At 43.2% G+C, this 15,590-nt stretch overlaps 1 protein-coding gene across 27 annotated transcripts in view; it reads right to left on the bottom strand.

Annotated features, from left to right (window-relative positions):
* The window catches only part of CHD6 (chromodomain helicase DNA binding protein 6), a 201,175-nt gene that overhangs the window by 132,093 nt on the left and 53,492 nt on the right, over window positions 1-15,590 (bottom strand). For 21 of the 27 annotated variants that reach the window (XR_015139022.1, XM_086331791.1, XM_086331800.1 and 18 more), the window contains one exon: window positions 13,887-13,943. The exons of 1 other annotated variant lie outside the window; for it this stretch is intronic. Coding sequence is in view for 25 of the 26 variants with exons in the window: in XM_086331791.1 (XP_086187917.1) it covers window positions 13,887-13,919 (33 nt within the window). In the remaining variant the exon portion in view is untranslated. Of the gene's footprint in view, window positions 1-13,886; window positions 13,947-14,414; window positions 14,509-15,590 lie in introns of all 27 variants that reach the window. 5 more of the 27 variants (XM_086331788.1, XM_086331785.1, XM_086331780.1 and 2 more) reach the window with 1 other exon arrangement.

Genomic DNA, 15,590 nt, shown 5'->3' with positions numbered 1-15,590 from the left:
TCTTCCACTGCAAGCTTCACACAAACAGTGACGTCAACTGTGAATGCATGGATCTGTTCGGCATCTCCTGAGTGCCTAAAACGTGGCAGTTCCTCCTCTGCTCAGCCATGGGCATATAGCGGCAAACAGGACGCTTTATTGAAAATATTTGCCTCTGCTTGTGTGGAGCAAGGTCCTGGTGGACCAAGTTGGTGTTAGTATATTATGTAGGAAATGTGTATGCCAAGATCTGAAGGCTTTCCATGTTTTACAGAAATCTGAAACACCTTTTTCAACTCCAAGTCTAGAACCAGCAACAACAGTGGTCTCCCACAAAATACCTGTAGATGCCACTGTGCTTATTCGCTCAGTTGTGTCTGACTCTTTGTGACCCTACGGACTGAAACCCGCCAGGCTCCACTATCCATGGGGATTCTCCAGGCCAGAATATTGGAGAGGGTTGCCATGCCCTCCTCCAGGGGATCTTCCCAACCCAGGGATCGAACTCAGGTCTCCCACACTGCAGGCGGATTCTTTTCCCTGGTCTGAGTCACCAGGGAAGCCATAGAAGCCACTAGCAGACGCAAAACCTGGGCACACTGCTCCAACCCAGAGTGGCATTTATCATGCTAACACACAAAGTTACTGGCCAAGTGTGCTCCACGATAAAGCTGATGTCAGCAGGGTGATAAGGATATAGGGTCAAGCTCCATGTGTGAGATTTCTTCCCCCAGTCTTCGCTCTCACGTATCATCAAGCAGCATCAACATTCAGCTGGTTTGATTTTCGAACAAGAACACCTGGTCACTCAAAACTGCACCTTTTTAACTAAAAACAGTGTTCTGTATGATCATCTAACCTTGTCACAGACTCAGCACCAGATAACCTCTGAAAGTCACACAGTCATGTCCGACTCTTTGTGACCCCATGGACTATACAGTCCATGTAATTCTCCAGGCCAGAATACTGGAGTGAGTAACCTTTCCCTTCTCCAATCTTCCCAACCCAGAGATCGAACCCAGGTCTCCAGCACTGCAGGCGGATTCTTTACCAGCTGAGCCACAAGGGAGTAGCCTATCCCTTCTCCAGGGGATCTTCCAGACCCAGGAATTGAACCCAGGTCTCCCGCATTGCAGGCAGATTCTGACCCACCAGGGAAGCCCACCAAAGATAACCTTTGGCCACTCACAAAAAAGCCAGTAACTGTACAGGAGCGTGCTTTACTGTAACAGATGCCTTTAGAAAGTAAGTGTCACAGGTGCTGAAGGCAGCCCTAAAAGGGACATTTCAAAGCCAATTTGGAGCACTGCCAAATAAACGTGCAGCCTCCTAACACCTAACACTGCTTTTAAGGAGACATCCCTTTGGAAGCAGAAGTTATGTCTCATATTTTCAGGAGTGGTGTCACAGAGAACATCTGTCATTTCATAACCACGCTAAGGTTGCCAGTAATCTGACAATACACGGGTGCTAGTTTCCGGAAATAAAGAAGTAACTTACGGAGGACCTGGAAGAGACCAGCAGGCCTTCTAGGACGGTTACACCACTGGATGATGGCTTAGCATCGGCCCCACTTGTGAGTCGCCTGCTCTCTTAACAGGAGGCCTGGCCTGTGCCGAGGGCACAGACACTTGCCAGGTGGTGCGGTTTCCCTCTGGCCTTCTGGTCACCCCGTCTCTGCTCAGACTTCCTGGCCCACCCTGGGAGTGATGGGGTGCAAAGCCCAGCTGCTTATTTCCCTTTCGTTCTTCCCAACTCCCTTTCTTAGCCTGATATTCCCAAACACAACACTGAGAATCCCAGGAGATGATGATGAAAGCAAAGGAGGATTCTTCTGGATTTTTATCATAAACACAGTTCAGGGTCATAAACAAGCCTAAATCTGGAGGGAACTGGTCATTCTGGCAGGACTCACTACTTGGGGGGTGAGGCTGGGGGGACAATTCAGTGTCACTACCTCACTGCTGATTCAGTATTTAAGATGGTTTAGGAAAAAGAAGAGCTAAGTAAACTTCAAAGAAATTTAAATCAATCAACTGTAAGAAAGTGATTTAGATGGTAAATTTTATGTGTTTTCCATCACAATAAAAAGACAAAAAAAAGTAGGGAGGGAGGGAGAAAGAGAAAGAAAGAAAGAAAAGACAGCAAGAAACTCAATGGGTAACACACCCAGTTAAGGCTGGGATCCTGTGAGCACCTTACCATCCCTGGGATGTTACTAAATTCTGTGCCCGGGACACTCGGCCCTCAGGGAACAAGCTTTTGCTTAGCACGCAAGGGTGGACACACTGAAAAAGGCAGAGACACCCAGGTGTTTATTCAAAGAGACTAAAAGACAACACATTGAAGACCTAATTCTACCAAGGCAGTTCTCTGAAGCTCAAAGTGAGACCCTCTCCTCAGTTCATACCTCATGTTAAGGTCTCTCTTTTGGGGGCTCTCCAGAAAGCTGAGCAGGTAGCTCAGGCAGGTGTGGTGGTACCTAGGTATTCAATCACTAGGCTGTAACAGTAACAGCAGCCAGAGCTACTGAACACACATCAAATGGAGACATTCAGAACTACGCAAAGCATGTTTCATGACATCGCCAATCTTTTTCAACAACCCTGCAGGCTTCTTAGCACAATGATGTCTATTTTGTATAAGGGGAAAGGGAGGATTACTAATTGATGCTAAGTAACGTGCCCAAGGCCATACAACTAATGGCCAAAGGAGCCGGGATTGGAACTCTCTAGCCAAAAGCTAATGTTGGTTTCACTGAGCATTTGACGACACCCCAGGGAAACAGACCACCAGACAAGCATTAACTACACTCGGTCAGAAACCCTAAATGTGACAGTGTACTCAATCGCTTTGGGAGAAGATCAGGTTCTTTATAAAACTAAACACATACTTACCTGATGTCCTAGCAATCCCATTCCCAGGAATCCTACAGAGTTGTCTAGTCCACCTCTCACTTTACAGATAAAATACTCTGTCTTGAGATTTAGAGTTGTTATTTAGTTGCTAAGTCTGTGTCCGACTCTTTTGTGACCCCGTGGACTATAGCCCTCCAGACTTCTTTGTCCATGGGATTTCGCAGGCAAGAATACCGGAGCGGGTTGCCATTTCCTCCTCCAGATCTTCCCAACCCAAGAACTGAACCTGTGTCTCCTGTCCTGGCAGGTGAATTCTTACTAATTCTTTACCACTGAGCTACCAGAGAGAAAAGGCAGTTTGTCAAGATATTTTCCTAGGAAGTGGCACAGCTGGGACATCCTGGAGGGAGAAGGGAAACCCAAGCAAGACATGAGCACAATCAACCAGTGTTTAAAAGGCAGAAGTATCCCAAAAGGCAGGTATTAGTAAGCAAAAATATAAAATTTTAATCTTGCAAGTCAATAATTCCTCAGAAAAAAAAATTTTTTTTTTCAAGAGACCTTGTTGGGAGCCTGGAAAAGATATCTGCTGAGGATTAAAAATATAAGACAAAAAATATTTCTTCCATGTATCTCAAGGTCAGCTGGGGGGTGGGGAGGGGAGGGAGGCAAAAGAGTATAAATGAAGTCTCTGTTTCAGCTTCCACCAAGAAGGGCACTAAATTACCCCTTTTGAAAATGGCCTTAAAAGGGACAGACGGCAGATGACCGACTGCAGGAATAGTATCATTTTATATTACACTGACAGCTTAACCAGAATCACGCATCTAGGGAGGCCAGAATGAAGCTGAGAGAGATGGATAAAACACACATCAATGTTAACTCCTAAACCACACTGATAGTAATAAAACATATTTCTTGGGCTCAAAATGAACAATCTACAATATTCCTGGGAAAGACACTTAAAAGATCTGAATCTAGATAAACAGGTTCCCAGACAGACATCCAAGGACAAATCTGGGTTGTTCCCCTGAAGAATCAGGCAAGTCCTTGAAAGTCAAAACAGACTCTAAGAAAATCATCCATGTTACACAATGGAGAGACCCTGAAAAAACTGTGCTAAGTGAAAGAAGTCAGGCACCTTGAAGACCATATAATGTCTCATTTCACTTACATCTCACGCCCAACACAGGCAAGTCCATAGAGACATAAAGGGAGGTATATGGAGTTGCCAGGGGTTGAGGAAAGAAAAAGTAGTGTCTGCGATAGGCTTAAGGTTCTTTTGGGGGTGATGAAAATGTTCTAGAATCAGATAATGGTGAGCTTTACACAATCCTGTGAATAGACTAAAACCACTGAATTACATATTTTAAATATGGAATTTATAGAATGTGAATTATATCTCACTTAAAAAAAATTCAATATAAGAATATACTGACAAGGGTCCTCTCTCTTACGTTGCTAACAGGAGTATCAGTTTTTTTTTTTGGCTGCAACACACAGCATGTGGGATCTTAGTTTCCTGACCAGGGATTGAACCCATGCTCCCTTACAGTGGCAGCATGGAGTCTTAACCACTGCATCACCAAGGAAGTCCCCAGTGTTAACTAGTGAAAGCCTTTTTGCAGGGGAGAGTAGCAAAAACACTAAAATTTTAATCATGGATATGCTTTTAAGTGAGCGATTTCTCTTTGAGAACATAAACTAAGGGAAACATTTAGAAACTCCAAAGTTTATATGTAAGAACACCTGATACAGAATTGTTTTTTAATAGAGTAAAAATAAATATCCTATTTAAAAGTAAACACAGGGAACTCCCTGGTAGTCCAGTGGCTGGAACTCAGCGCTGTCACTGCCAGACTGCTTGGGTTCAGTCCCTGGTAGGGGATCAAGCCCTCACACACCACGCAGCATGGCCAAGTGAATACACAGAACATAAATATCTTATTTGTCAATCTTTAGGAAAACGCTTAAATTAATAGCACATCCACATAGAATAACACTACACAGCCATTATTAAACAAAGTTTTAGCTGACATTTAAAAATTTAAAGTTTAAAAGTTAAAGTTTTTTAGCTGACATTTAAAGTTTTAGCTGACAACATGTGGGAAAATAAAAACATATATATATATACATAAAATCTAATTTTTTAAAATAAGACATCACCACTAGCTTTTTAAAATACATTTTAGGATACATACCATCATTATGTTTGGGAGATAAGACTGTGGGCAAGTTTCACTTCTTTTTTCCAAAACTTTCTCCAAGTTATTACCTGTTTGTCTTTAATTGTTTCCCATGATTAGAAGCTTTATAAGACAGTGACTTTGTGGTGTTCCCCAATATTTTTGTGGCTTATAGTAAAACTCAGTCATGTGGTTATTGGGTGAAATGAGTATTTTCAATTTGAGAAAAAGAAAAAAGTCTACAAAATTGTACATGAAAGCAAAAATGACAATACCTGTGTACAGAAGAAAGAAAATAAACAAAATGTGAACAGTCATTTGAGGCTGTGTAAATTTTTTTTCTTTTTTAATACATAGACATCTAGATTTTCAATAATGAGAATAATACTTTCATGATATTTGCACAGATAAACTTTTCACATGGATGTTTAGCAGAAAAATTTTAAAGACTTGAATGCTAAACAGGAAAAACTGTTTGCCAGACAATTCATGCTCCTCCAAGTCCTCACGCTTCAGGAATCAAAGGGAGACTACGAGAGGTGCCAGCTCACGATGACATGTGACTGGGCGCAGGGCATGGTGCCCTCTTCACTGGGGCCGGGCAGGCCCCCGCACACCCTTCACCCAAAAGCACTTCCTCCGGCTTCCACCCGGTGCTAAGCGGCCCCGTGGGGCCCTGCTGTCAGTCTGCTTCAGGGCCGCCCACATTCCCCAGAGAGAAGAAGGTGTTCTGTGTGGTGCTGTTTAGCTGACTCTTTTGCAACCCCATGGACTGCAGTGTACCAGGCTGCTCCGTCCACAGGATTTTCCAGGCAAGAATACTGGAGTGGGTTGCCATTTCCTTCTCCAGGAGATCTTCCCCACCCAGGGATCGAACCCACGTCTCCTGCACTGGCAGGTAGGAGTCTTTACCACCGAGCCACCAGGGAAGCCCATGCTCTATGTGCAGACTTACTTAATCTAAAGAAATCAGTTAAATATAAAATTAAGCAGAAAAGCTTAACTAAGTTTGAGACCTGTCTTTTTTAAGTCCAAATAACAAAGGGTCTGTGGACATTTCAGGTGGCAAACCTACTTCCCAATTAAAATTAGAATTGTCTTATATTTTTGCCTTCTCTTTCATCTGAAAGAGTATTTCTCATAGTTACCTGACTGTGGAATACAGTAAAGACAGAAAAGCCCACATATCCTTGCCTTTTTATACTGCAGTTGCACTGGGACGCTCATCATTCAGCACAAAGATTTGTGCTGAGATGGCAAGACTCATCTGAGGAGGGAGAATGTCAGTGAGTGTGTGTGTGTGTGTGTCCCCTCTGTGTTGAGTTTTTTCCCTGCATTCAGCATATTCATCTGAGGAGAGAGAGTATCAGAGAAACAGAGTGAGTGAGTGGGTGTGTACGTGTCACAGAGAGAGAGAGAGAGAGTGTGTGTGTGTGTGTCCCCTTTGTGTTCTGTGTTTTACCCCTGCATTCAGCATGTTCAATCCTTCTGCACCTAAGAGTCCTGTGCTCTGGGCAGTAAAGCAGCCATTCCAATCCTGTGTCTCTTCTCCCACAGTCACAGCTGGTCAGCGCCAGGGGAAGAGCTCAGTTTCAGGGATCTAAGGCGGAAACCTTAGGTATGTAAGGTAGACGAAGGTGTCCAGGAGGCTCTTGGATATACTTTCCAAGGGAAATGTCCAGAAGAGTACATTGGACTGCCCAGGAAGAATGGGTAGACAGAGAAGAGGGAACAGGGCCTAACCTGAGGAACACCAATGCTTACGGTTCCCAGAGGGGGAAGAACCTACACATCGTGTGGGAAGGAGCATCATCAGGTCAGTGATGTAGCGGGGAAAAGGGCAAGAAAGTGCGGCTTCACAGATACCCAAGGATGAGCGCATTTTATGACAGATGCTCACAGGTGTCAAATGCTGCTGAGGAGCAGGTAAGCTAAGAACTGAAGAGTGATCAACACATCTGGTGATGTCATTTCTACAAAACACATCCACCCCAAAACCCTTGAACCTGGTCATTCCCGGTCCCCATCTCTATTTCCACATTAAAACAGGGTACAGGGTGGTGTTGGGTTTTTATCTTACAATGTTCCAGGAATCTTAGAAAGTCAACATCTCTAAATATATCTTTAGGTGAAGTCAACCTAAACCTTGTCAATTCCAGGCAGTAACAAAAATGGGGCGAGGGAGCAGGCAGATTATCAAATGTAGATGCTAAGAAGAAAAGAGCAAGAGAGAGGGAAATTATTTGATAAGTGCCTATTTGTTAACAAGTGTTGTTTCTAGAAACTACGAGTTTTATTTTCAAACAACTATGGCCCTAATGGAAAAACCAAAAGTTCAAAGTGATTCAATTCTCTAAATCTGTCAAAGAGGAATGATGTTTGCTTCATCCAAGGCTAGGGGAGGCCTCTTCTAGAATGTTTTTGCGGCATCTTCTAAACTAAGTAGGTCAACAAATACAGAAAAATAAGACTAATTTCCTTCCTTTCTTCCTGGCCCATCTGGAATTTCACTGTAGGCTTGGGCTCCCAGGGCCTCTGAGCCCAGAACTTCAGCAAACCCTGGCCAACTGCACTGCCACACACCAAAGCCCAGAAAGACCAGGGCCTAGAGTCAGGAATACTGCATGTGCGGACAGGAATGGTGCTTTTCATACACCCTAGTCACAGCTACTCTGAGTATTCAGCACTGTTTTGATATCTGAAGGACAAAATAGACACCAGCAATGATCATAATAATACCTGATTTTACTAAGGACTGAGTATTCTTGAACAGATAATGTCTTTAAACAGCTCTAAGAGGAAGTATATTATGGTTCCAACTACAACTTCATTTTCTAGAGAAGCTCAGAGAGGTTAATAACTCGCCCAAAGTCACACAGCTCGTGAGCAGTAGACTTGCCATTTGAGATCAGATTTGATGCTTGGTTTTAAGAGCCACTGCTCTTGACTCCTTCACGATGCTGCCTCATGCTCTGGATACACCAAACTTAGAATGAGAATTAGCAAGACTCTCTAAGCACCTCAGCCTTCCCTGGTGGCTCAGATGGTAAAACATCTGACTACAATGCGGGAGACCCAGGTTCAATCCCTGGGTTGGGAAGATTCTCTGGAGAAGGAAATGGCACCCCACTCCAGTACTCTTGCCTGGAAAATGCCATGGATGGAGGAGCATGGTAGGCTACAGTCCATGGGGTCACAAAGAGTCGGACACGACTGAGCGACTTCACTTTCACTTTCTAAGCACCTCTACTTTATCTCCATCATCCACTGCCCAGCACCACTGTATCTCCCTAACCTTTCCCCAGAAAACCGTTAACCCTTTCCTCTTCTATCCATCTCTCTACAAATCCATTTGTTTCCCAGAACAGAATGGGAGAATACATGAAGAATCAATCAATCTAGCAGAACGCTGAAGATTAAATAAGTGACCTCAGACTTTTCAAAACTACCCAGAAGGACCCCAAGATAAGGGTTGACAGCTACCAGAAGGCCCGCAACCACCATCCTAAGGATGTATCTTGTTAGCACTGGGTACTGCATTTCCTTTTCCCTCCACAAACTTTTGATCTTTGGTCACTAAGTGTTATATAGTTTCTCCAAACTTCCAAGATTTCTCCAAAACTGTATCAGTGGTAAAAGGATGAGCTAATTAAGAAACCAGACAGTGAGTTAATGAGAAGACTATAAACTGTATCAACAGTGGAAAGAAGTTCACTGCTGTTACTTCTGCTTCCCATCATAATGCTCAGAATACCAGCTTTGGGCTAGTTTTTCCCGAGAGTGGATCCCAGTTAAACAGAGGAAGGCAATTCTCTGCAGCTATATCCACACTTGTCAAATGTCACAGATCCTAGATCTTTTGTCGCCACTTTGATGTTGGCCCAAGGCCTCGTTACCAGAGCTCCCCAGACTCCTCTGGCCAGGAAAGGATACGAGGCAATGCTATTCGCTGTTGAAACGTGGTAGTCTTTCTTCCAGGGTTTCCTACATGTAAATAGGTTCAGCGTCACTTATTCATAGAATTTAAAACTCAGCAGCTTATTTCTGTTTTTAAAAAGTTCCTTTGTGTCTGTCTCAGCTAGTGACATACTGAGTGACATCGGTAACATGAGCTGAAAGAACCACTATGTAATATATAATTATATATTTTAATTAAAAATTGTATCTGTTTAAAATACTTTTTATTTTGGTACCAACAGATAAATACCATACACGGTAAACCCTAGGATTCTAGTGAGGATGGACCTCGGAGGCCATCTAGCCCAGGCTCCCATCTCCTGGCCTCTGACACCCAAGCAAATGGCTCTCCAGCCTCTCCAGAGGCAGGGAGCTTACTGCCCACAAGGCACAGGACACGGCTGAGCAGCTCAACTTCTCAGGACGGTCTTCTTCAGCTGGAGCTATCCCCTGCTCACCTGTAACTCTCCACATGTGTCCATACTCATCCTCAGATGAGACAGACAGATACAGTTAACCTCTTCTCCACAAGATCCTTCTAAATCATCCCTTCTTCAGGCTCCATCATCTTAGTCTCGCCTATCATACCTCACGCAGTCAGTGTTCCTGTACAGTCACTTTGCTCTGACCTCTCAAGTATATGTTTCAGAGCACAAAATGAATTAGGGCAGTAACAAAAGTAAAAATATGCTAAGGTATGTCCAAAGACCAGTTTGCGAGCCTGTGGATTGCTTTGGTGGGAAGGTTTTTTTTATTTTCATGCTTGGCAGCATCTTGCAGTTCAGGCATCTGTATGGACTATCACCAGTACCTGGAAGAGAAGCAGCAGCAACTGCTCCACTTAATTAACTTTCTTCTCTACCCCACCTAACTTCTAAGTAAGAACCCTGCACTATGCCTCAACACTGACTACGAGGTCTAAATGAAAACCCATCTCACTGAAGCTATGTAATAGCCAGCTGACATATCAAAGGTCTTAAGGTGACTTTGAAAATTCATGTTGGAATAATTTTGATAAAGAACGTTTTTTTTGTTTGTTTTGGCCACCTGATGTGAAGAACTGACTCACTGGAAAGACCCTGATGCTGGGGAAGATTGACGGCAGGAGGAGAAGGGGACGACAGAGGACGAGATGGTTGGATGGCATCACCGACTTGACGGACATGAGACTAAGCAAGCTCCGGGAGCTGGTGACAGACAAGGAAACTTGGCGTGCTGCAGTCCACAGGGTCGCAAAGACTGAGTGACTGAACTGAACTGTTTTTTACTGACATGAAAGCTTACTTTAAATAGTGTTTAAAAAATTAAATATGCAGATTGTTTTATAAAAGAATTATAAATCTGTCCATGTATCATAAATGACAATAGTTTGAGGGTTTGGGGTTCTCTTCAAGTAATATGTTCTTTTGAACAGCAGCATAATATTCCACTGGCCCTGGCTATAATGTAAACACAGACCTACCTCACAGATACTGCAGGATCAGTTCCAGACCACCACATAAAACAAGTATCATAGTGAAGTGAATCACACAGAGTTTTTGGCTTCCTAGTGCATATAAAAGTTATGTTAACAGTATACTGAAGTCTATTAAAATAATATGCAATAGCATTAATTTAAAAACATTTTATTGCTAAAAAAAGTGCTAACCATCACCTGAGCCTTCAGCAAGTCATGTTCTTTTTGCTGATAAAGGGTCTTGCCTCGATGTTGATGCTGTTGACTGACTGGGGTGGCTGTGGCAGTTTACTAATATAAGGCAACAGTGAGGCTTACCACGTCGATGGAGTCTTCCCTTCACAGTCTTCTGTACCTGCAGTGCTGTCTGGCAGTGTTTTACCCACAGTACAACTTTTAAAATTGGAATCAATCCTCTCAAGCCCTGCTGCTGTTTTATCAACTAAGTTCGTGCAATATTCTAAATCCTTTGTTGCCATTTCAACAATCGTCAAACCTTCTTCACCAGGACCAGTTTCCACCTCAAGAAATCACTTTCTTTGCTCATCATAAGAAGCAACTCCTGATTTGTTCAGTTTTATCATGAGATTGCAGCAATTTAGTCCCATCTTCAGGCTCCACTTCTAGTTCTCCACCAGTTACAGTTATTTCTTCCACTGAAGTCTTGAACCCCTCAAAGTCACCCATGAAGGTTGGAATCAAGTTCTCCTAAATCCCTGTTAATGTTGACATTTTGACCTCTTCCTGTGAATCACAAATGTTCTTCACAGCATCTAGAATGGTGAATCCTTTCCAGAAGGCTTTCAATTTTCTTTGTCCAGATCCATCAGAGGAATCACTATAGATAGAAGCTATGGCCTTACAAAATACATGTCCTAAATAGTAAGATTTGAAAGTCAAATTACTTCTTGATCCAAAGGCTGCAGAATGGATGCTGTGTTAGCAGACATGAAAACACAATTAATCTTGCAGTACAACTCCATCAGAGCTCTTGAGTGACCATGGGCGCTGTCAACGAGCAGTCATTTTTTTCTGAGCAGCAGGACTCAACAGTAAACGATGCTGTAAACACGTGCTATCATCCAGGCTCTAATTTTCGTTTAGAGACTACAGGCAGAGGAGATTTAGCTCAATTTTTAAGGGCCCTAGTAGTTTCAGGATGGCACATGAGCACTGGTTCAACTTCAAGTCACCAGCTCAATTAGCCCCTAACAAGAGGGTCAGCCTGTCTTTTGAAGTTTTGAAGACAGGCACTGACTTCTCCTCTCTAGCAATCAAAGTCCTAAATGGCATCTTCTTCCAATGAAGGCTGTTTTGTCTAAACTGAAAATCTGTTGTGTAGCGTAGTCACCTTCACGGATCACATGCGCTAGATCTTCTGCATAACCTGCTGCAGCTTCTACATCTGCACTTGCTGCTTCACCTTGCATTCTTATTTATGGAGATGGCTTTTCTCCTTAAACCTCATGAGCCAACCTCTGCTAGCTTTATAGTTTTCTTGGGCACTTGCCTCACCTCTGTCAGCCTTCACAGAATTGAAGAGAGTTAGGGCTTTGCTGTGGACGAGGCTCTGACTCAGGGGAATGCTGTGGTTTGCTTGACCTTCCACCTAGACCACTAAAACTTCCTCCACATCAGCTATAAGCCTGCTGTGCGCTCTCATCATTGATGTGTTCACTGGAGTGGTACCTTTAATTTCCTTCAAGAACTCTTCCTTTACATTCACAGCTTGGCTAACTTAAGCACAAGAGGCCTTGACTTTAGCCTGTCTCTACTTCCCATGTGCCTTCTTCACTAAACTTAATCACCTTTAGCTTTTGATTGAAAATGAAAGCCAAGCAACTCTTCCTTTCACCCGAACACCTAGAGGCCATTGTAGGGTTATTACGTGGCCTAATTTCCATATTGCTGTGTCTTGAGGAACGGCTGTTTCTTGGGCTCAGAAGCCAGAGAAGGTGAACGGTGGAGGAACAGCCAGTCAGTGGAGCAGTGAGCACACACACATTTATCCATGAAGTTCTGTGTCTCACAGGGGTGCAGTTCCTGGCACCCCAAAACCATTACAACAGTAACACCAGAGATCACGGATCTCAGATCACCGTAACAAATAAAATAGCAATGAAAAGGTCTGAAATATTGACAGAATTACCAAAAGGTGACACCGAGACGTGAAATGAGCAAATGCTATTGGGAAAATGGCCCTGTTAGACTTGCTCAAGGCAGGGGTGCCACAAACCTTCCATTAAAAAAAAAAAAAAGTAGTATCTGTGACAGTAAAATGAAGCCTTCCTGTAGTCCCCTTTTTAATGAATGCGTAAGTTCTTTTCCATTTTTGCTCTTATAAACAAAGCAGCCATGAAGCCGTACACGCAGTTTTGCACACTTGTCTGAGTATATCCATAGCAGAAAATTCTGGCAGATGGAACTGCATGTTCTGCAGTGTTTGTCTGCTAACTTTTGACTCTAAAGAGCTAGGACAGGAAGAAATCGGGAGTGTAGACAGCCGTTAGACAGCAGATGAGTCAATTATTTCCTAGAACAGGCTGTTTTAGTTTGGTTTCACAAGGACCTATCTGCTGGAGACAGAACAGAGGGTCGTCCTTGGAACCGTATCCCCAGACCACCCTGTATTTGACTACTGAGTGCTCTGTAGAAGCGGAGAGGGAAGTAGGTGGTCCCACTCAACCTCTGTGCACGGGTTCCAGCTGAAGAGCAGAGACTCAGACCTCCCCGGTTACCAGGTTGTCATCAATTCTGTACAAGGAAAACCAGCCCAATTCCAGGAGATCAAGCCTGGTCCCCTCATCTCACCTCCCTGGGCCTCACTGGTTTAGGTCTGTGGGTTGCTCTGAATAGGGAACCACCTAGAACACAGAACTATAATACCAACTGAGGAAAAAGATCTTAGCAGGGTGGGAAACACAGGCCACATGTTTTATCAACACCCCTTCCCTCCAGGAAACCAAACGGGGCTGAATAGTTGAGAGGTTCACTATTTTCTGCAGGAGAAAACTTCTGCAGATTGTGATAAACAGGAGGTCTGTGAGAAAATGCTTTCAGTTTAACTGAACGTCGAAAATAATAAATATGTAAACTATAAAGAAGTGAGCACTTCTCTCTTTATAAAAACTTGGTAAGCTATTCCTGGGGGCGGGAAAGGGGGGGAAACATCTCTTTTTCACATAACCAATTTTGAGTCATATTCTGATTTACAGTCTTCATTACATTTATTCCTATATGGAGCTGACCTGAGCACACTACAAATCTATATATTAAGTCCTTCAGGACAGAGCTCTCAGTTACCATGTGGAGAATGGAAAACACAGGAATCAGGGTAACCACCAGAGGCTGAGAGAGAAGCCACAACTGCCGGCATCTCCTCGTTTAAAAAAAAAGCAAAGCACCAGTGTGAGCTGGATTCACTCACTTAAAAGACAGGTGATCTCTTACCTGCTTCTCTTTCTTCTGTATTTTCATTATCATCTATTAAAGGCAATTATTTTATTTCTGTAAAACATAAAAAAGGCAAAAATTATGTTAAAATCCATAATAAAACATTTCAGATTATCTCAAGATTAGCTGTGGCCCATGAGGAAAACAGAGAATGGAGGATTACTTCCCCAGAACATTTACGATTAGCAATCTTCCAGCCTGACACTCCTGAGAGCCCTGTGCACTGGCCTAAGCCTACTTACTCCTATCCTGAGCCCTCATTTTTTGCTCTAGATGCAGCAGAGTCAAAAAAATACTGTCTTCATAGATAAAACAAGCTATAAGAGATGCTGGCGCATTAAATCACAAAGGGAACTAAAAGAGGAACTGAAAATGATGCCATGAGTATATCTGGGGGGTGTGGAGGGGCTAGAACTAATAAGCAAAGCCCTCATTTGGGGGGGGGGAATTAGTAAATAATATCCATAACTGATATATCAGGAAATAGAAATATGCACAATAAAAAAGAGTTAAAGGACTTCCCTGGCGGTCCAAAGGTTAAGACTCCATGCTTCCAGTGCAGGGGGCCCAGGTTCGATTCCTAGTCAAGGAACTAGACTCCATGTGCCACAATTAAAACCTAGTGCAGCCAAATAAATAAATAAATATTTTTAAAAGAGAAAGAGCTGAAAGAGTTAAAACTGGTTTTTCTGAAGGAGAGAGGAGCTGGTATGAGACAGGACAGGGCACTCTTGCACTTCATCATATGCTGTCCTACATTACTTGATGTTTCAAACCATGTGCATTTTAAACTGACAAAATAAATTCTATTTCAATATCCCATAATTTTTTCCTAATGATTTTATTATACCCATTCCCATCATTTCCTAATGATTTTATTACACCCATTTTATTATACCCATTCCCAGGCTCCAAGCACAAAGCCACGATGCCACTGAGCTTCTCATAAATGTCTTTTGAGCAGCACAGCCATTGGCTTGAGAGGTCTAGAAGTGCTGTGGGGCATCCAAGGGACAGAAGGACCTCTGTTCTAGGAAACCCAAATGGAGGGCTGCCTGAATCACCCACTCTCACCTCCCCCAAAGACAAACAATGGAAAGATCATAGTATATATATCTTGGCTTCCGGTTCTAGTCTGGATGTAGACACCAATTCATATTCATTGTTTACCTTGATTTCCTGGACATCCCACAGAGCTAGGAGCCCATCCCAGAGGCGCACGATTATCCCTATGATACACTTATTTCTCACATGCAAGTGAATGCGGTATGTGCAGGCGTCAGAGAGCTTTTAGATTAATCCAAGGCAGTCTCACCTAAGTGGGCTCATGGCGTGTTTGATGCAACTGAGAAAAATGAAGGCCTTGGGATTTCAATCATCCGTGGGAACCACAACTACAGTTTAAAGTCTGTCAATTTAGGGTTTTCTTTTCCTCCAAGAGTCAGAAGCATTTTCTATTCAAAGAAGCATACCATGTTACCAGGATACTGCTGCTTGCAAAGAGCACAGCATCCATGGAAGCAACAAGTGGCAAAGTGGGCACAGGCAGGCCCTAGGCAAGGGGGAAAGAGAGGGCGGCAGAGAAGAACCGGCCAAGCCAGGAAAAGGGAAAACCAAGTCAGTAAACAGTGCTCTGAAGGGTCAGTGTGAGGACTAACATCTGATGAAACAACGAACTTTCCTCAAGAAAACCATAATTCC

Source organism: Bos grunniens, chromosome 13 (genome assembly GCF_055505025.1).
Source record: "Bos grunniens cultivar Pamir isolate PY7600 chromosome 13, Bosgru_T2T1.0, whole genome shotgun sequence".
NCBI classification, from domain to species: Eukaryota; Metazoa; Chordata; class Mammalia; order Artiodactyla; family Bovidae; genus Bos; species Bos grunniens.
This window is presented reverse-complemented; position numbering and strand designations above follow the sequence as displayed.